General features: G+C 43.1%; 1 protein-coding gene across 4 annotated transcripts in view; it reads left to right on the top strand.

Annotated features, from left to right (window-relative positions):
* LOC119402474 (probable E3 ubiquitin-protein ligase HERC4) overlaps nucleotides 1-19477 on the top strand; it is a 203116-nt gene extending 183639 nt beyond the window's left edge. For all 4 annotated transcript variants that reach the window (XM_037669632.2, XM_037669639.2, XM_037669628.2 and 1 more), the window contains 4 exons: nucleotides 811-885; nucleotides 7800-7902; nucleotides 14452-14504; nucleotides 18355-19477. In XM_037669632.2, the coding sequence (XP_037525560.1) occupies nucleotides 811-885; nucleotides 7800-7902; nucleotides 14452-14504; nucleotides 18355-18510 (387 nt within the window). In that variant the 3' untranslated portion in view covers nucleotides 18511-19477. The remainder of the gene's footprint in view (nucleotides 1-810; nucleotides 886-7799; nucleotides 7903-14451; nucleotides 14505-18354) is intronic.
* The last annotated feature ends 2978 nt before the right edge of the window (nucleotides 19478-22455 follow it).

The following is a 22455-nucleotide window of genomic DNA, read 5'->3' as shown; positions in this document are numbered from 1 at the left end:
CGCGGTAGAGATTGAAAGTATGTGGGTGCCTCGGTATGGGTTAAACCTGTTAAGCGCGTGTCCCCTCACGAAAACTACCTCAAGAGGAGCCCGATAACAAAGCAAGAGGGGTGCGGAACAATAGGCCTCGCTGGGTGCCAGTCATCCCGCAAACCTTCCGTGACGTCCACAATACTTGCTTTACTCGTGGAACGGGGCCTCTATCTACGTCATACCAGGATGTCGCGAGGTGCAGCCAACTCAAATGAGCACTCACGCTTACTTTTAAAACCAAATTAAGATATCTTAAAGGCAACGTTCGTCACTAATAATCAGTCAGATGTGTCCCCGTATACAGGAAAGTCAAACAACAAAAACATCTCGAGGTTTCAATTTTGGTGTCGGGGGTCCTTTAAATGCTGCTCTCTACAACCATGTTTGACGGTTCTTTGTTTTCCATTTGTCATCATTAATGGAATGTTCATAGTCATGGCGCTTTTTTGCTACACTTGGCCTTTGTGCTAGTGAACACCATCACATCATCATGTGGCTGGCACAGCATAGCTTTATTCACTTTTGTGCCACTAAACTCAACAGAACTTTTTACTATTGTGGCTCACCAAGAACAGAAAAATGTTTCATCCACAGTGTATGCCTTTTACTTAAAATTTTCACAATCAAACACTTAAATATTGCTAAACATTATTACATCAGGCATCTAACTTACCTTTGTCATGCTGTGATAGTGTTCAAAGCTTCAGAATTTTTGCTGAAGTACTATGCAGTTTCGACAAATCTTTTCATTCAATTTTTTTTTCTATTTCCATCCAGGACTTGTTTCACGCTCAGGAATTGATGGTCTTGGTAGTTGGCAGTGAAAACTACAACTGGAATGAACTTGAAAAGGTATGATGGATGCGCAGCCATGATAGATATAGAGTAGAACCTTGTTGGTACATCCTGCTGGCATTGTGGCTTAACCATGCACTCTCCTGTCACTTGGGCACCTGCAAACTCCTTTTAACTCCTTCGTCTATGTTGAGCGAGATGGGCTCCATGCCACACACTCCCCCCTTCGCCAAGGAAGCTTAAACATAGCTTTTCACGAAGGGAGTTCAGCGATCTCCTTTAGTGGCAGAATTAGGGTTACCAACTCTTCATTGAAGGAAGTCTGGACGGGAGGAGAGAGGGGGGTTATACCAACATAGGGAGTCAGCGAAATCAGTTTTCTTTATTGCGGTATCTTTCAGACAAATCCATTCATCTTTATTGTTGCGCCCTCTTGAAGTAGTACTTGAGCTGGCTATGTGCAGCTCGCAACACTTCCTCTTACTGGAGAATGTACTCGTAAAGGTTGTCGCATTTCACACAGACATTTAGCTGAAGGGGCTAAAGCCCCTCGCAGCCACTGCTAGCCACCGCAACATTGCTTTGTGCATGCGATTCGTGCAAACTTCGTGTTCCGTAGCGTGACGCACGTTGTTGGACGTGCATTGGATTGCATAAAAATTTCTAACTGGATGGTCCAGAACAAATCCGGGACATATAGATGTCCCAACAGGGACGGCGTAGGACTCTGGACCCTGTATGAAAAGTCGGGACAGTCCCGCAAAATCCGGGACGGTTGGTAACTCTAGGCAGTATGGAGTACTCTTATGCCCAGTATGCTGTAGTCACGAAAAAAACTCCAAATCTGAAATAGCCACGGTTAACACAATAATAAACATTATCGATATTAAAGCTGTTTCACTGCATAATTAATTCACGACATGCATTTAACGGAAAAACTATGTGCATAAGTGCTCCTACACTTTACATCGTGCCTCAAGAAAAATCGTTGTGCTGCCATTTTGAATAAGTGTGTCCGTGTGCACCATTCTGTTTATGCCTGTGCTTCTCGTTGCCTTCTAGTTGTGGTGCTCTTTATTCTACTTCAACATTGCCAGAAGTCATAGCAGTGAGTGACGTGGGTGCTTCATTGTCCCCAGTAGTAGCACTGGCAGCACATGTAACAGTTGCAGGACCAATCCGCAGCAAGGGCTTCGTGGGCTGATTGTGAGACCTGTGCTCATCCGATACTGGAAGGATAACGGGATCGAAGTGGCAGGGCAATTTTAAAGAAATCATTGACAACATGAAGTGTCTTTGACAGCTAGCACACGTAGTTCAGCTCCCTGGGTGATTCCACGAGAGATCGAACGTGCATGTCCGGTCTATATTTTTGTTTTGTCTAGGTTTCTTATTTGTTATGTGGGAACATTCAAAGTGCACAGAACCAAAATTTTATTTACAAATAATGCTCCCAGTGCGCAAAAAAAGAATATTTGAAGGTGGCGGCGCGGCCGTCCTGGTTTTGCTCACCGCAATGTTTTCAGATTTCCCAGCCGAATTTAACCCGAACTATAAACATTGCATCGAAAAATTTTTCTGCTGGTTTTAATACACACTACTGTGAATTATATCAATGCTTTCTTTGTGGTGTCCTCCAAAGGGAAAAAATGTGGAAAAATGGCAAACTCGGCCCAAATAAAAAAAACAATTTGCTAACATTGATGTGCCTCAGCGCATTTCCTATTTCACACAGAAACTTTAAAACATTGACAAATATAGAAAAATGCCTTTGCAACACTTCTGCAAAAGATCATTTTCCTACAGGTAGCGTAAAAGAAGGAAGATATAGTTAAACAAGCAAGTTTTTTTCAGAAAGCTCATTTTCAAAAATAAAATGAAACAACTCCGGTCTCAATCTTGATGAAAATTTTTTTTATCGAAGAGCGCTTATGTCAGTCAAAACACGGCTTCAATATCATATGTCCTCATTTGCTTTGTTCATGAGGCATAAGGGCCAAAATGGCCCTTGCTGTGTGTGCTCACTTCAGTGCCATTGATCGTTGTTGTCAGCTTGCATTGTGCATAAATCTACAGTTTTAATTATTTTGCTGCAGCGAAACTTTGCTCTGGCAGCTTGTCTTCAGGAAAAATCTATTCTCGGATTTTATTTGTGTCTAGCATGTGCGTAGGCGGGCTGCTTCTGCTCTCTGAAGGGCTGACGCGTACACAGTTTGCAGCCTACAACCACAACTTACCTTTCCATTATTCGCTAATCTGGAGCACGTGAGACACTGCGAACACATGGTTTAGGTGATTTTGCCAAGACTCGCTTTGCACACCAAACAAAGCACCTGTATGCAGTGACAGGCCAGCTTAACCCTTTGTGGGTTTGCCTATATTTTTGACACGATCATATAAAAACCGGCTGTGGTATATTCATGTAAGCTACAAAGAAATAGTATAAAACAAATTTCATCAAAATCAAGCCAGAAGTTTACGGAAAAAAAGTGGGACATGTATGTCTCACTTACTCATGAGAGTGTTTTCAAAAAGTGGGAAAACACTGTCCCACTGTCTCATGAAGGCACCATCTCGAGATTGCCTCAACGGGTATTTGGGATGAAACGGCCGAAGCAAGTGGCACAAAGTATCACTTCTCAAGCTGTGCTAAGGAAAGTTGTGTGGACATCATTTCCAGCAGTAGAACACCACCTGCACCTGCGCCTCTTGTGAGCCGTCATAGTGCTGTGGTCTGTTCCTGTAAAGCTTACTTCACCACTTGCACCAACCATTTTTTTGTCCATTTGCCTGTCCTTGCTTTGGCTGTTGAAATTGTCGAGTACAGCTGTTGTCCCTGAATATGCGCCTACTTTTCAAGAGGTACATACTATCAAGAAAAATATTTCCACGCACCAATATCCGTAATTACGCTGAGGAATGAGCGTGGCAATATCGCAGGGGATTGTTTCGATGCATTTATTGGTCACGTTAGTCCGCAAGTTTACAAAAACACTTAATGACTGGAAGCTAAAATCACCTCTCTGAAAAACCAGAAAAAGAGGAAATTACCCGGTATTTTGATTGGTAGGTTCTTTCTATCTGGAAGAAGAAGAAAATTCAGAAGCTATCATGAAAAATTGATCGAAATTCAATGTCACTGTAACACTACTTCCGCCCTTTGAAAGTGTAAGATATGAGTGACTTATCGTTGCGCTAATTGCAACGGGTGATGTAGGAGAAAGTTTTTCCTGCAGACGGAAAAGTGGGACGTATGTGTCCCGCTGTCGCACAAAGGCTTAATCCATAACTAAATGCTACAATCAGCGGGCACGCTGTTATGAAGGTGCTTTCTCATTGCCTGCTTCCCTTACATTACGTGCATTGGATACTGTAACCATCTTCACCATTCGACATACACTGTGCGTAAATAACATTTGTAAAATGTTATCTCAGTCACTTCCAGAGCAGTTTATTTCGCTTCCCGCTATCACATGTTTTCAGCGTCGCAGATGACATCTTCCTGTATCACCTCGGCTTTTACCTCTGCGTTTCAGCAGCCAGGAAACGTGTGGTGCAGCATTATTAAGTCATATGTGGCCGACGCTGCTCAATTTATGTTTTATCAGCACCTTGCTAAAGTGCTTTCCCACGTCAAGAACAGCAGAGGTCACTGGTAGCGCGAGATGGACATTATCCTTGATTCTGACGAGTGTGGCCCATACGTTAATTATCACAGTACTACAAAGCCTTTGAACATCCTTGGTCATAAAACCGTGAGCAATTCTGGAAACTCGTTCATGACAGCAGCGCAGAAGTGAGAGAATGAGTGCAGCGCTGTTCACTATAAACATTCCGACTTGGTCTAGCTCTTCACTACACGCGGTGCGTGCAGGTTATGGTTAGGTGTGAGTATTCTGTGCCGATTATTTACGCATTCACAAAAAGAAGATTGCTGAGAAAAACATTTTCATTGTGTAAATTCTTTTCATTGCCATTTCTATTGTGGCCTACCTGTGGAAGCTACTGCCATAGGCTGAGTATATCCACGACACCTGCGAGGTCTGCTAGCACTGCTTTGCGTGCCTCAAGAAAAATCTTGTCTACATCTATGAGAACCACAATGAGGTAGACCAGGCATTTCTTCAGGAAGAAGCGATTGAAATCTTGAACAGATGCGTCCACCTTTCTTCTGATGCATGTAGGCAAGGTTGTAGGCTCCAAACTGTGTACGCGTTAGCCCTTCAGAGAGCAGAAGCAGCCCACCTACGCACATGCTAGACACAAATAAAATCCGAGAATAGATTTTTCCTGAAGACAAGCTGCCAGAGCAAAGTTTTGCTGCAGCAAAATAATTAAAACGTAGATTTATGCACAATGCAAGCTGACAACAACCATCAATGGCACTGAAGTGAGCACAAACAGCAAGGGCCATTTTGGCCCTTATATCTCGTGAACAAAGCAAATGAGGACATATGACATTAAAGCCGTGTTTTGACTGACATAAGCGCTCTTCAATAAAAAAAATTTTCATCAAGATTGAGACCGGAGTTGTTTCATTTTATTTTTGAAAATGAGCTTTCTGAAAAAAACTTGCTTGTTTAACTAAATATATCTTCCTTCTTTTACGCTACCTGTAGGAAAATGATATTTTGCAGAAATGTTGCAAAGGCATTTTTCTATATTTGACAATGTTTTAATGTTTCTGTTTGAAATAGGAAACACTCGAAGATGCATCAAAGTTGGCAAACTTTTTTTATTTGCGCCGAGTTTGCCATTTTTTCACATTTTTTCTCTTTTGAGGACACCATAAAGAAAGCATTGGTATAATTCACAGTAATACGTATCAAAACCAGCAGAAAAATTTCTTGACACAACGTTTATACTTCGGGTTAAATTCGGCTGCGAAATCCAAAAACATTGCGGTGATCAAAAACAGGACGGCCGCGCCGCCACCTTCAAATATTTTTGCGCACTGGGAGCGTTTTTTGTAAATAAAATTTTTGGTTCCATGTACTTTGAATGTGCTCACATAACATATTAAAAAAAAACGAGGTAAAACAAAAATATCGACCGGACGTGCAGGTTCGAACTCTCGTGGCATCGCCCCACTGTATGTGTACCGAAACAAACATGCAGTTTCAGTATTGACAACATCCTTGTCAACACTGCTGCCAACATTCTTTGCAGCTACGTGTTTGTGTGAAGAACGAAAACCGTTTTTTTTTTATTTTTATAAATTGTAGTTTTTATAAAAATACTTATGATTTAGAATGTTTTTAGTGTGATTAGATGCGAAATTACTGTGCGGACATCGGTGCAGGAGCACCTAACAGGCCTAATGGCAGCTTCTGTCTAAAGCTTGTAGAAGTGCCATGTGACATAGCCACTATACCAGCACCGTTTAACTCTTTTATGGAGTTTCACATTTAGCGAGTTTAACGGAGTTTGCTGGTGGCCATGTGACAGGGGTATAGCTTGGTCACTGAGCATCTTGGAACAGTTGATAACCTGGACAGGTCAACAGTTGGTAACCTGGGACAGGACAGTCATGCTTTTGCCTAAACAAGTGGTTCTTCCTGCTACAAGTTTAACAATTGGCGACAAAGGTAAAGTGACTTCAAATGTAGAGGATGGCTTAAGTGGTCAGTGAATGTATTACCCTATGGAGACAGTTTAAGAATTTGTTGCAACTATGTTTTAAGTGTTAGTACGTTTAAAGGGGCCCTGTGACACTTTTGTGACTGCCTTATTTAGCACCGCAGATGCGTGTAGTAATGAATGCCGAGATGAACGCAAAAAGAATTATGCAAATTGGTGCACGAAAAGTGAAGTTATTAGTCCCCAAAGTTCAAAACTCAAGCAGACGACGACGAGAGACGTTCCCTTTCGCATTTCACTCTCCCGCTGATGTCAAAGGCCGGTTCCAATCACCGCACGCATTTTATAAAAACATACCGGAAATGTCACCTCATGGTGGCCTTCACACAATACCTTGCTACCACTCTTTTTGATGGCGTTGTTACTGTGGTTACGACGAACCACGTGCGTCGGCTAGCAGACGCTCCCATGGTTTGTCGTGTAGTGCACACAATGAGTCTGGAAGACCTCACAGACCTCGAGTTGGCGAGCTCTTGCGACGCAGCGATGGCTTGCATGTCGTGCACGCCATTGCAAATTGAAATTGCATCGCTGAACCCCGCGCAACGCGAGGATGGCTCCGAGGGCCCGGATGAAACGTTAAGGCCCAACGACACTGGAAGGCGTTGGCCAGTAAGCGTTTAGAATTTTTTTTTTTCCTTGACAGCATCATGCCAATCTGAGCGTTGCATGTTTCGCACGTACCGGTGTGGTCGGTGTAGCTCGATGCTGCAAAAGGCAAAACGCGGAAGAGCATCGTTTGATTACCATGTCCACCAGTTCCACAGCGCACCTAGCGTCGTGTTCATTGTTTTGAAAATACATCAGTTACAAACAGGAATGATCTGTTTCTGAGAAAGCCTAAAATGCGGTTTTTGTTCCTTTTAGCACTCCGTAATATGGCCTAGCTACCACCGTATGAATATTACATGGTACTTGTCGTGTCAAGCCAACCAAAACGCGCGGCCTTTGTCGTCGCTGTCACATGACGAAACGTTACTTCCCATAACAAAAATAGCCGATATGTGTCGCTGTAGTCCGAAATCAAGGTACTTTATCCGGTGAAATAAAATTACCGTATAACGGCTTCGTTTTCGGCGTTGCCACTTGCGCAACGATGTCGGCTCATTCCACAGTACCTGAGCAAGCGTTGAAAATTACATGCTTAATTTGTGTCGCAGGGCCCCTTTAAAACAGGTGCGTATTAACAAGGTTTTGCTGTAGTGATATAAAATCTTGATACAGTTCAGGGCAGTCATTTCAGAGGTTCATGTCCAGTAGCACATATTAGACATTAAAGTATGGCGCATATAAACATGGGCTTGACATTTTCTCTCTCTTGTTTCTTCAAGAATGCGGAATACAAAGATGAATTTCACAAGAATCATCCAACTGTGAGAATGTTCTGGCGAGTCTTTCATAGCCTTGACTATGAAGAGAAGAAGAAGTTCCTGCGTAAGTGTTCTGTTAGTTTCTTAGTGCCATGAGATACTTTTACTCTTGTGTGCTTATGTGAGTTAAGGGGAGATGCGGGTCGAAAAACGCGAGTTTTCTAAAAAATTATCGATTTTTTGTTTTCACCTGTTTTGTTAAGATTAGTACCTCTACTGTTCTGAAAAAAAAAATCAATGCCGAGACTCAACTGGAAACGCTTTAAAATTGCGTCTAAAGAGCACAAGGTGGCTGTCAAAAGGCCGAAAGTGTGTCATCTTCGAGCACCTTGCAGCCGATAATGCGCCGCCGCTCGCCATTGTCGACCACATGAGGCGAAGAGCCGAGCCTCACTGTTCAAATAACGACGGTATCCGGCGCTGCTGCAGCGCAAGAAATAATAAAGAGACGCACGCTTTTGCCGCCTTTTTCGAGCGCCGCGACTGGCTTTAAATCACGTGGTACGGATCGGGAGCCGCCATTGGCCGCTGCGCGCCTGTGTGTGCTGTGAAGCCTACTTGCAGGATCCGTGTCTCATTGAGCAGCGCAGCTGAACAACGCTTTTCTCGAGTGCTTATCCGTTATGGATGAAAAAAGCCGTAGGAAGCGCGGTCACCGGCCTGTGAAGTTTCACGCGGCGCACAAATTTCGAGGACGCCGGCGCAAATCAAAGCCGAACACTAAAACCACGAAAAGAGCGTCTGCTGCCGCAAGGCGTAGTGGACGCCGATGCGTCCGACGAGTTTGCCGCGGCATTCGAATATGTGAGTGCCTCCCAGAAAAAGATCGGAGTCTTCGAAGACGAAGAAAAATCACAGGACGACGAGTCTTCGTTGATTGCTGATATGACAGCACTGAACATGTTGGTTTAATCGAGGGCACTCCAGTTTTGAACGTGTTCTGGAAGAGCTTGGCGTGCTCCCGCCTCATGATCTTGTTGCTCTTGGCACATCATGGGACAGCACACGCCAGAAAAAAATGTCTCAAAAACTAACAGGAGAAGCAAGGGCTCGTCGGCGTGCGCTGAAGAAAAAATCTCTTGTCGAGGAGTCAGCTCGAAAGAGCTGTGAGGGCCATACCTATGGTGCTGGCGCATTTTAATGGCAGTGGCCACTACAAGGAGGATTTCTCTTTCTTGTGTACAAATTTAGCCGCATTCAATGACATCTTTGATAAATAAACATGCAATTTTGACTTTAAAACTGGTTTTTCTCAAAACGCAAATTTTGTCATTTTTGTCAATGTGCCCCTCCTTTTTCGGGTACTTCTGGTGCTCAGATCTGCATGAAATTTTTCCCAAATTTTTTCCAAAGTATCTTAAATGCAATTATCTTGTTTAAGTTTCAATATTCTTATTATATAATAAAAAAAAGTTATGTAAACTTTTACTAGGGTAGGAGAAATATGAACTTCCCACGTTAAAATTTTTCACGTCTAGTACATATTTTGTATGGACTTCCTAATTAGTTATTTGCATTCCACACTTTATTTGAAACATTATGAACTATCAATTGTAAAAAATTATTGAAGTTTAGGTCTGAAAAGAGGGGGGGCAAAAGGCTTAAGTTTTTCACTTTGTCATGTTGCAGAACTAAAAGTATGCGACTTGCAAGAAAACTAATTATATATTTGAAATCAGCATAAAAAGTTCTATAAGCAGCTCAAGTTTCATTGCTCTAGGGTGAATATTAAAGAAAAAGTGTCTTCGAGTAGCATCTCCCCTTAAAATAGTATGCATATATTTACAGCTGAAGCTTGTAATAACAATGTTGCATCAGAAATGAAAACAGGAAGCTGGGTGAAATACCCCCTTCCTTATGCGTTGCTAAAGTGTATTGGGTGCCGTGTTTGCACATAGGCACTGCTATGTGGTTCGGCATGTTATCTCCATTATCGAAAGCCGTTGCTCCTGACAATGAACTGAAAAGCAGGTTTTTCTTTCCATTCAGGTGCATGTTGACTGTATAGCCAGTACAGTTACCACTTTAGGTGCAACTTGCCATAAACAGCGTGTAATGAGAACCAGAGTGTCCACAAATGTCTATTTAAACTTTTGTAAACAAATGTCACAAGTCACTTGTACTGAGGAATGGTCTCCAATACAGTAGAACCCATCTAATAGGTGTTTCACGAGACGAAAAAAAAACAAACCCAGTAGCCGGGAAACAAATACTGGAAAGATGCGGTTGACATAGGGAAAAAGTTGTTATATAATAAAACAGGTGCATTGCATGCAGCTCTACCTCTAAACAGTTTATTTATGAGTTTATGGCTTGAAGTGCTTGATGGAAGTCTGGAGTTTCTTTCATGCGTCTGCCAAAACCAGACCCTTTTCGAGCACTTGGATGGCTTTGTGGCAGTCCACACCGACAAAATCATTGACGTACCTCCGCAACACATCCAGTGTAGTGACAGTTCGCAACGCATCAGGAAAGAACGTTGTGGGAATGACATGTGAAAAGGGGATCCTGATTAGGTGCCTGTAGGTTCTTTGGTGGGCGCAGACACCAGGGATGTTGTACATGAAAAAATGTGAAAGTCGGGAACATCTAAATGGGGTTCTACAGTATATTGATCCCAATGCTAAGATGGAGTACCTGGCTATGCTTAAGTGCCCGTTCCATCCAGCATGCAGTGGTGCACCTTGTGTGCACCCAGTTGCTTGTCTCATGTTATTTAATATCACTGCAACACAGTAGCAAACAAGCTGGTATCTAAAATGTACTGTACTGACAGCAGCACACCTGTACCATAACTAATGTGTAAATATGACCTTTGTGTCCATTACAATATGCTGGTTAAAGCGGACAATATCATTGTGTATCTGCGATAAGAGTTGATGAGGCAGACACCACTAAATTCAGTAGTCGCTCTCAATTTGCAGAGTTTCCGCCCGGGTGTTACTAACTGTACCCAAGAACAAGAATTAACAATTCAGTGTGGCCACCATTCCCACAAAGCACACGTGAAAAGTCTTGTATGCTTGTATGTTGGTCTCTCACTGCTGGCAGACTGTCAAAATATGGACGTGTCATGTGATGACTTTGTGAAATCCAATATGCAAAGTTGGGAAAAAACAGGATGGGGTTGGAATCATACAGACTCGTTATGAAGCACCAAGATGCCATTCACAGAATCCCCGAGTTTCATGGAACATAGTTCGATAACCTCCCTGCCTTGTTCTCTTCAGAACTTGTGTCCTCACCCATGGACAACAGCTTTCACAATATTTATTGATAAACCGAGAGGGATAAGATAAAATTATCTCGTATAAATTTATAATGTAAAGCTTGACGCATGCGACACCTGATATCAAGTATGTAGTAATTTTGTTACAACTGGTTTTTGAGAAAATCTATTGCTTTTTGTTGGACATAATGCCTCATCTTGACTAACAATAAAAAATGATTATGTTGTACATTTAAAATGCCTCCAGCGAATGCAGCAATTCAGGATGAAAAGTGAAGGTGGGGAACTATGATGGGATCTCTGTATTTAGGGAAGCAAAATGCACTTTACGTCTGAGCAAATTTAAGAAATGGTCTCTGTTCACATATGGGGGCTGTGTGACTGCATAAATACCACTGGCACATGCCTGTGCTATGTGATCAAGCAACAAGCAAGTACTCTTTCAGAATTGTAACCAACTGGTATACATAGAGAAATATCTTTGAAAAGTGTTATGTCTCTAGGATTCTGTTAGGCAGATTAGTGAAAAGCTTCAGAAACATAGCCGAGAGGCTGACATACATTACATATTGTCTTATCAGCAAGCTTTCTATGCATGTGTTGCACCACTGCTTCTGCTGAAATGTGACCTGCGTCCACACATCCATATTTTGAATTTTAACGAATGACTTGTGCAGGCTCATCGTATTTCTCGGAGATGCATAAGTTCTGAATAGAATGAATAGAAAGCTGCCGTGGTGGTACAGTGGTTACAGTGCTCTTCTGATGACCCGAAAAATGCATGTTCGATCCTGGCTGCAGCAGTACTTGAACAGGCTATCGGTGACTGCAATGGTCGTTAAGCGAAAAAAGGAGCATACTGTTTCAACAACAAAAAAAGTTCAACGAAAAAGCGGCAGCCACGGAGCAAACGCCACATGAGAGCGTAGGTAGCATTTGATGCAGCGTAGGTATTTTTTCATTTTTCTTCGCACTGATGAAGGAACACATTGCAAGGGGCAAGGGTGACAGCATGATGAAGGACCGAGATAAAAGATTCACTCGCATGTGGTGGCTGCTCTTATGTAGTTTTTTTTTTAGACAGTACGCCCCTACCATTATTTAGCATCCATCGCAGTCACCGATAGCCTGCTAAATCGACCTTCGTGCGCGGAGCAGCCTTTGATAATTCATTTAACTTACGTTTGAGGGCACTAAAAGCACCGCGCATAGGGCGGCAGTCACGTGGTATTTTTTAAAATTCGTTTTTAAATTTTTTAAAGGCCGGAAAAAAATTAAGCAGGGGAGTTATTTTGCCATAGATAAAAAATGTCATGTTTCTGAACAAGCGCTACAACTTTTGTATGGAAGATTTTTCTCTGGAGTTACTACTTAAAAAGTTGATTAAGCAGTCTTGTTAATTGATGAGCTTGGTGGATTGGAAAAAATATTCTGACGTGCTCTTCATAGCTCAGAAGAATACTACTGTGCTAATTGGAGGCGCGTAGCGCCTATATTTAATTTTTTAATACTTTGTGCTTCTTAGCTGAAACACTGTGCATTATTATGATATTTGGCTGCTTATATCAATGGAATGCTTTATAACTGTGCTGCTATGTATGACAGTAAAGTATTCGTATGCCAAATTGGTGTTTTTATTTGTTGTCATATCTAGGCTTTTATTTTAAGTTCCTTGGTGGGGCAGTATTCATTATGTGACAGAGCTTTTCATACCAGTTATTATTATTTTTTATTTGCTGCATTTTTTCCCTTAGTGCCTGGCTGTTTTTACTCATATTTTATTTTGCACACTCATAATGTTTTTTTAAAGGAACCCTGAAACTGTTTTGAAGATTTTGTACGAACACATTGAGCCGGTAGAGCAAGTCCTAAGGATCATTTACAGACCGATTTAAGCTCTGTGCGTAAACTGTGTAATTTTTTACAAGGCTTTAAAGCTGCGAATCGCCACCGATCACAGCGGCTCAGCCAAACGCGTTTTCAAACCGCCCATTTCCAGTGCGCGTCGTCGTGGAAGCGCGACGTCACGCATGCGGCTGATCTGATTGGATATGTCCAGTCCACGTCACTGAACAGCGGGCAGCGAGCGTCATCTGCCTGTGTTACGACGTGCTCCGTGTTGACGTGAGCTGAGCGACAGTGTTTATCTCGAGGTTTCTTTTCTTAGACACAATGAATTGCTCTAGCCGTATTGTGTACCACATATATAGCAATTTCTAGCACTTGGTGACTTGTAAAGCTGCGACTCGTGCAATGTTCGTGAGGCATCTGGCGAGTGGAATACCTTCAGCTCGTCGCTGCAATGAGCGTCGCGCTCTCACTATCCGTTCAATGCCACGATCCACGTTTTTGTGGCTGTAACTTCACCCCTGAAGACACAACCACGTGCCCGAGTTTACGCTTATTGGTGATCGTTCTCGAATTATTTTTGTTTGTCCGCATGCTTTTGCAGATTGTCGCCGTACAGGAGAATAAAATAAGATCTGCTGGTAGTGTGGCAGCACCTGTTGGAGCAGATATCACTCTGCGAGCTTCGTCTTTGTTGGGCCTCCGAGATTGCGCACAACCCGTCGGCGCGCAATATCTGAGGCCATGACTGGGCGAAGCTCAAACCGTCGAGTGCACTCATGAGAGCGCTGCGATCGCCGGCGATGTTAGGGTGTCTGTGAGTTGAGGGTGCAAGGCAGTGGTGAGGAGGAGGGTATAGTTATAAATTACGTAGCGGCCTTGGTACACGGTGTGTCGTTTAATTTCTGGTGTGAATGATTTGGGGATGCTCCTGCCTAAACGCTGACAAAACTTCAAAAAACCGTTTCAGGGTCCCTTTAATGTATCTCTTGTACTGAGCCACTGTTTATTCATTGTAGTTGGCCTTAAGTTCTACATTCCTGTCCTGCAGTTTATAATTGCTTGTTCTATGGCAGATAAAAGTAATTAAGGAAGTATATTTGGGTGTTAACCTCATTCTTTTTTTTATTCAGCCAGTAGGTACAAATGGAGAGGCAGCTATAAGAAACCATTTTGCCTGCTACAAAATTTGTTCCATACATCACCGCTGTGGGTGACTTATTCATACAAGCAATTTGTGTGCTTTCTTTGTGCTTTTTTTTTGTTGGTGATAGCTAATTTGTCAGAATGTGAAAATTTTAGTAAAGTAAATAGCAAATAATAGTAAGCTTTTACCATAAACCATTGCTAAGCAATCATTCTGCCTTTGTTTAGAAGCCATTAAAATTATGTTAATTGCAGGAGAGACTTTCACTTCTGATATTCAGGAAAGGGGCATGTTAAATTATGTTGATTTATGTAACAATGTTGAGGACTCCCTTGCTGTAAACACAGCACATTGTGGCTCTCTGTGTTTTTTTTTTATTATTATTGCAGTGTTCTTGACAGGATCAGACAGAATTCCCATCCTTGGAATGAGCGAGATCAAGGTAACTTACATTTCTCTACCATGCCCTTGAAGCGTATGTACACTGTGCTCTAAATGCAATTGATGCATGCACGTGCATTTGTGCAGAGAAAAATAGTACTATTGACTGTCCTCCTTTCCACCACCTGCATATGACAATACTTCATTGATGTATTTGAGCCTCCTACAAACACATGCACATATGTGCATGAAGAAGCAGCAGTAGTATGTGCGATTGCCTGGCATTTACTGTGATATGGGAATAATCCAGTGTTCATTAAATGCTAACTCTGGAGCATGTTGCAATTACAGTCGAACCCACATATATCGAACTCACAACAAAAAAACTGGGATTAATTTGAGATATCATATAATTCTGTATAAAATTTTAAAAGAATTTCTGCTATCACTATGGATGAAACTGTACGGTCGACATCAACCTGGTCATAAACGAGTGCTGAATCAAAGCTGTTTAGCTTTGATTCAGCACTCGAGGGGGACTGGAGGGGCAAGTATGACGGGCGCCATGTGAGAGGAACACACAGAACGCAGTGAAAATTTTGGCCGAAAAGCAGTCAAATGCCGTCACAAGCATCTGTGGCACAGGCAGTGCCATCTGGTGTGGCCGCCATCTGTCATTGTGAATTTGTGCAGCCCTCTGCTCTTGCTCACTGTGCTACACCCCCTCTAGCCACCGTAACTAAACTATTGTTTGCCACAATTGCTGCGAGCAAAACCACCATTTCGGTTCTGAAGGAAACAATAAGACTGAAAGGAAGGAACATGAGTACAGAGGGCAGGATTAGTGCCCACACCCTGTCTTCCTTCTCAGCCTTTTTGTTTCCTTAAACCTTTCAGACGCCACCTATGAAGAACTGTCTGTAAGTGCGTGCAATCGATAAAACATTTCAACGTACTCGATATTTTATTGCAACAAAAATAATGTCATAATACGCTAATTTGTGTGTGTTATAGTAATTATTCCCAATTAAATTGTAATTTAATATATATTTATTCTGAAGTCATTCATGCCTTGTTTTTGTGTAAATAAAACCAAATCTCGGGCTAGAAATATAGTGCGAATTCGTTTTCGGTTATGTCAATTTTGAGCCAAGAAAAATTATACTTTAGATGTGGCTCGCGGGAAGCAGCACATCGAACGACTCGTCGAGCGTGGTAGTGCCTTCAGCAAAGTAATCGTATGCAACAGTACACTGTAAAATGAAGTTAAATGAAGACAAATTTATTATGCAGGAGGTTCAGTTCATCCAAAGCTCAATGTATCTGACTCTTTTTTAGCCACTAGTCGATACAACTAACAAAAACAAAGGGTGTACACAATTGTGTACATAGCATCTGTAAGGGTTAAGGGTCGTGGTCAGCATGTTATGTCGGTTCGGGGGGAAGGGGAATCTTCCCTCTTATCCCCTGGCTACACCAATGGTTTCCTTGATGGCCCTATGTAGACTACGGACCAATTTTCCCAACGTCAATTGACGGTGAAGACTGGTTTAGTTGGCAATGATTTAAATAGCTCTTCATTTTAATATTTATATTTCAATTATCCTTGAACACTACCAGGGGCGTAGCGAGGATCTTATTTCAAGGGAGTTTGAACACCACTACCACCCACCCACGAAACCCTTCCCTCCCATGGCTAGGTAATAGCCAACCATTACTACACCCCTCATCATATTTTCTTTATTACTTTTCCATTGTGAACACTGCATTTGCAGCTTGAATTATTGAATAGTTTTGCAATTGCTTCTATAGACTACTGTTGTGAAAGCCTGTTTTTACTTCGGAAAACAATTTTCTTGTGCCGAAAGCTTGTTTTATAGCTCGGAATGGCCTGTGCCAGCAGTAGCATCACTGGATTATCTAACGCATTTCCATCACTATCAATTCATGTTTGGCAGTGATTCCACTCCTGCACCAACTGCGCCAAATTAGGTTTACTGTGCCATCGTGATAATATCGACGGTAAATGCGCCAAACTGCGCCAGACTCTCTGATTTGGGGGCATCTATCACCGGCAATCGCACCACCGGCGCGTCAAAACATGTGCAGCTTGGTCTTGGGGCCGCCAGAGTCGCAACCACGGACCAAGAATTATTCCACTGCATAAACAGCGCTCGCGCACGGGACTCGAGTAAACCACGATGCCATGCATGTTGCCGACACAGCTTCTGTTGTGCAAGTCGGCTTGACGGCAAAACGCGCTGTCTGTAGAGGCTCGTGACATCTAGGCCAATCGATAGCACGAAAGTGTGGCAGCGATTCATCGACAGGCGTCGTCTGTTTATGTCCAGGCTTTTAACGTTCAATACGCAATATGCCTTAGATACCTCATCAAACACGAAAACTGACCGTCCGCGGCGTCAACACAATGGATGCAAAAAACAATCATCGTGTGATCACGTCATCATGACGTCATTGATCGCGAAAACTTGTGACGTCATCATGACTTCAAACATCGTGGCATCATATGATGTCATCACATGACATCGTCGCTTTGCACTGCTTCCGTGATTGGTGCGTCTATCACGGAGGCGGTGCAAAACCACGTTAGGCGCAGAAAGCTTGCAGAGGGGAGAGGGGGAGGATCACTACATCGGGTGAGAAGAAAAAGAGGAGGATTGCTTTCTCCTTCTATTCGTCTTAGGCGAATGCATAAGAGACCCTATGAAAGTTTTTTTTCTCTCTCTCTCTTTTTTTTTGCACAGCTCCCTAGAAGGCACTAGGGGGCTTTCGGCGCACAAATGGAATGTCTTAGCAATGTACAGATTCGCTGTAAAGGGAAGACGACATTTGTTATATCACGTAGTCCCTAGTTGAACGCACTTCCAGACACTTCCGCGGAAGCTCGGCTTGAAGCGGATGTCCATCTTACAGGCAAGCCGGCGCATGCGCAAATGGTAGTCTAGAAGTACTGCGAGAATGCTCTTGCTACAGCACAGAGGCACCTTAGAGAGGGAAGGGAGTGTCGAAGGAGGTTGGCTTTTTGAGGCTAGTTAAGCAACGTTATGTTGCATCCAGCAATACAATCGATCGAGAAGAAAAATAACCTGGCTTTTGCCTTGGAGTTGTCTTAGTTCCATGCATTAAAGACAGTGTGACTTTTTAGCATTGAGGCGCTGTTGTACATCACAGCGTTCGTCTACCATGTCTGCTAATAACCACATAGATGTATTGAGATTGTTAATTCATAAAGTACAGTTTTATTGATCCAGTATTCTCTTTATTTGCTAGTGTCCAAAATAATCACTGAAGAGGTTATTCCAGAGCACTGAACTGCATGACGCCCTTATTTTTGCATTATCGGGTGAAACATGGAGTTCTCCTGAGACGATTTTCTCCATGAGATTTGCGGTGCATCAAAATATTTCTAGCTCTTCTTAATAGCCCCATAATGATTATTTAAGTGCTTGAATGTAACTGCAACTTGGTTCATCAGTATACTTTAGGATGTGAAATTAGCTGCTCCATAGTGCTCCCAGATGCAAACATGCCTGCTCCAAAGTGCTCGTGCTCCAAGATGGAAATTTTTGCTGCTCCAGAGTGCTCCAAAATGAAAATTTTGCTGCTCCAAAAATTGCTCCAAATCAGAAGTCCTCGGTAGCATCACTGATGTTTGGTCTAAACTGCAAGTTTTCTTTTATCTTGAGAATGTCTTTTTTTCCAGCTGCCAGTCTATTCAGACATTTTTCCGGGCAGCTTTGCATCACAAAATTAAGGAGTGTTTTCATTTGCGCGATATGCAGTGTATCACAAGAAAGTCAGCTTACAAAAACAGCATGCAGGCACAAATCATGCTATCAGTTTTTTATGGAGGAGCCCCACTTGTTGAAAATACTGTGTTGTCATTGCAGGTTGTCTTGCAACCAATGAAGGTGGATGACAGTCACCTACCTGTGGCCCACACATGCTTCAACTTACTTGATCTTCCGATGTATTCAAGCGAAGCGGTAATGCGGGAAAAACTGCGGCTAGCCATCCAGAATACCCAGGGCTTTGGTCTTGTATAGCCTTCTTGTCTGTTTTGTAGATGAGTGGGCAGTGCTTACATGGAACAGTTGAGGCATGCATGAGCGTTTTTTTTTTTTCAGTTTCATTCATTGGGCAAAGCGTGAATAAAACAGATATTGAAGACACCTTAATTCAGGTTAGCAGCAGTGATAGGAGCACTCGGTATGTTTAGCTTCAGCACAGAGAGCATCATAGGCCACAGCAGCCGATGAAAGAAAGCACTAAGTTGCAGGAACACTATCTTGCTGTTGAGTCCAGTGCAGCTTAGCATACTTGATTTTAAAATTTAGCCTTATCATGTTGCCATAAAAGTGCACTTATCATTGTATTAAAATATAGAAGGCATGACGCATTGCTTGGAAAATACTGAATTTAGTAATATTTTTTAATACAACTTCCCAAGTTATTCCAAATATTTTTCGTCGCTCACAGTTAGGGACATTAGCATGAGCAGATCAATTTATTAGTATTGATGCAAGCGTATGTGCACATACTTTTGCATTGAGCTACCCACAGGCATGAAAGCCCCGAGCTGTTTTGTTGCATGATAAGAAGTTGCAAATGCTGGTGTTGTTAATAATGCACAGGAAAAAAAGCCCAAAGAGCTTGACTTTATACACCTGGTCTTAAGGGCATATAGTCTACTCTGCTGTGATTGGCTTGCAAACAAGTTGTTTATGTCGCATTATTTTTATTTGCTATGCTGTTATTATGGCCATGCAGCATCCATTTTAATTCATTTGGATATGCATGATTAACTGTGCTGTTTTTCTGATGTTTTAAGCCTGCACCATGAGCCACGTGTTTTGTCAAATTGTTGCGATTGATCAAAATCTGAAAACAAGGACAACCTTTAGCTTGAGTCTGTTCTAGAGTGGCTTTTTGCAGGTGTGTTGCACAAGTGGCATGTTTTTGCATAACTTTGTTGTTTTTGGTGCAAGGTTTGGAAAATAAAGATGACTTTTTTTAATCGATAATTTGGTGAGCAGTGACATTCATTTCCTTGTTTATCAAAAGGTGTTTGGCACATTTGCATGAGTTAGAGTGAACTTTGGAATGAGCTTTCTTCATTGCAGGGTTTTGATAAGAAAGCTGGCTGGGGTAGATTGCTTATAATAACAAACTGAGGATAAATGTTAATGGCTTAGTGAAAGATGCGCTTTCGAAATTAGAGCGATTTGATTCAGGACTACCAGAAGAAGGTAGTTATAGGCACCTATAGTCCAGGCATGGCGCAGAAAATCATTACATCGCGGGACATAAATATCTGAGTCGCCAGGCCGCCGTAAAGTCATAATCATGCCTTTGAATGCGGGCCACCATGTGTTGGTGACGTCGTGACCTGCATTGCAAACGCCCCAAGCAGGCATGCCAAAAGCAAACGGCTATCCTCCCGTTCATCTACCGTTATTTGTGTCGACGATTTGTTGGAAGCCATTGGCAATGAATTATGAATGCGATTACTCGACTATGATTGTGTTATCTTTTTTAAAAAATCACCGGTGAACATAAAAATGCTTTGCAAGAAACTTTCCAGGGGTAAATCGTGGGAGCCTATTTCTAACAGGCATACACGATGGGGAATGGAGCTGAAGTTAAAGAAAAGCTGCGCCTTTACGTGTTATAATAAAAAAAATTGCTAGCATTTTCATTTGATGGTGTCACTTGTCCCGTTAATCGGGTTGGCAATCGCCGGGCAGATTCCAAGGGCGGACGTATCGGCCCCCCGAAACGCACCATGAAAGCGCGGACAATTTAGAGTTGGTCCTTTCAGTGCGCCAGCGAACGCCGGTTGTGGTCCAAAGACCGAGTCAGAGCCAAGAGTTGATAACACAAACAAAATATATTCTCAGTTAAGGCAGTACAAGCATCACACAAACATACACACTTGGCTGGTACCCGTTACAACTTCACAAAATAACTCAGATGGTGTTAAAGGGACACTAAAGGCAAAAATATTAAGTCGACATTGATTTTTTAAATAGCGGTCAAGAAACCTCGTAGTGCTACTTTTGTGCCAAGGAAGTGCTTATTTTGAAATAAAATCACATTTTAGTGGTCCGCATCGCGTTAGCGCACTTGAAATCACCCGCCTGAAAGCGGTCTTTTTGACGTCACTGTTGCCGTGCCCAATGTTGCCCGCCTTTACTGCGCGGCGGCGTGCACTAAAGCGTGCACCATTCGGGCATCCGGCATTTTGTCGAACTTTCTGTCAGAGCGACTTTCACGAGCGTGCAAAACAGGCGGCAGTACGCATTACCGAAACTACCACTGAGACGCGACCGCGTGAGCGAAGCCGGGCGCCGGGCGAAGCGCAGTTCAGCGAAAACGGAATCTTCGAACCACGCGCGCCGTTCCCCATGTCAACGCCAAAGAGGTTCTTTTTTCGACGAATCAAACAGCAACGAACAAGCAGCATTTTATTACATATCTTGATGCACGGAAGGTTCTTTTTTTATTGCAGCTAGTTTGATTACTAGTGATTAATTCTAGTCGGACGCCCTCACGTCATCGGTAACATTTCCAAAATGTCCCTCTCGTGGCGCACGTCATGTGATAGATTTAGCTTTATTTCTCGGTAAGTAGGGCACTGCTGCTGTTGATAATATTGCCGCTTTAGACGTTGTCATACATTGAGTTTTCACTCTGACAAATTATTTGCCTTTAGTGTCCCTTTAACGCAACGGGAACTAAACAAACATCACGCGCTACAAATGCAATCTTATGCATTACAACAACAGCGTATAGACGTCAGACTCTGGAGTTTCCAAGATGTGTGGCGCCACCTGTCGGAGAAGTATTGAGTAGTGCATAGACCGACTCTCTCGCACAGTTTGCTATGGGACCAGGTGCAACTAGCGAGTGCGAAACAACGATTGTGCTTAATATCGCGTGTGTTTGCGCATTTAGCACTCAGAACGAGAGCTGTGAATTGCTCTCCGCTAGTCGGACGCGCCACCGAACCGTCGTGAAGTGCTTGCTGGATCACTCGCCTGAACGACGGCGGAAACAGCAGCAGACGAGAGCTCTCCGCACACTACGAAGAAACTCCGCAAAAGACGCACTGTTGCGTTGTGAATTGCCTCGGACGTAAAAGACTGAATAACAACGTTCAGTTTTACCGATTTCCATAGTTGTCGTACAAAGAAGAAAGGCGAGAGCGCTGGATACGGGCCGTTGCGAGCGTGTTGGGTAAGCGAAGTGCCCGCGTTCTCCACAGCCGGTGGCATGAATGTGTGGCTCTGCTGTTGTTTTGCGTAGCCCTGATGCAAAACCGTGGTAACCTTGACTATGAAGCTCAGCAGAGGTGCTTGTCGTGTAACACGAAGTGAGCAGCTAGAGGCAGACTGGAGACGCGTGATACGCACACCGCGACGAGTTGGTCGTCACAACACAGCATTGCGGACGTATGTACGTTTTGAAGGCTCAGAGTTCTGGTTCTAACTAGCTAACACCACGTGCGTCACACAAGTAAATCGCAGAATGTTGGTCGTGACCCCCTTCAGGTTTGTTTCGCCCGTGTCCTCCGCGGTTGCCGTAGCTATCTCGGAGGCCACGGTTTTGCCTTTGGTTGTACCCCGCGAAAGTGGACACGCACGTATCCCCATTTGCAGTACATACAAACGGAAGACGACCATCAAGAGACCATTTGAGGATGCGTAATAAAACACTCCAATGCACAGGAAGCGAGAGATTAAGGGAGAATGCAAATGAAAAAGCGAAAATCGCCGGAGCCATTCGCCCCTGATGAACCGAGTTTTGTAGCACTGATCGTAAGATGCATAGCTAAGTAAATTGATCGTGTATGTAGGTACTTTATCGCTGTGGCATACACCCGATTTTAACGCATTTAGGCTCTAGAGAACGGAAATCGGAGGGCTTGCCTCGAACTCGGTGTCGTGTGATGCTCGCTTGTACTTGCGAGTTGCAGCGCGCGGGAATAA

The sequence above is a fragment of the Rhipicephalus sanguineus genome, chromosome 1 (genome assembly GCF_013339695.2).
Source record: "Rhipicephalus sanguineus isolate Rsan-2018 chromosome 1, BIME_Rsan_1.4, whole genome shotgun sequence".
Taxonomy (NCBI): domain Eukaryota; kingdom Metazoa; phylum Arthropoda; class Arachnida; order Ixodida; family Ixodidae; genus Rhipicephalus; species Rhipicephalus sanguineus.
This window is presented reverse-complemented; position numbering and strand designations above follow the sequence as displayed.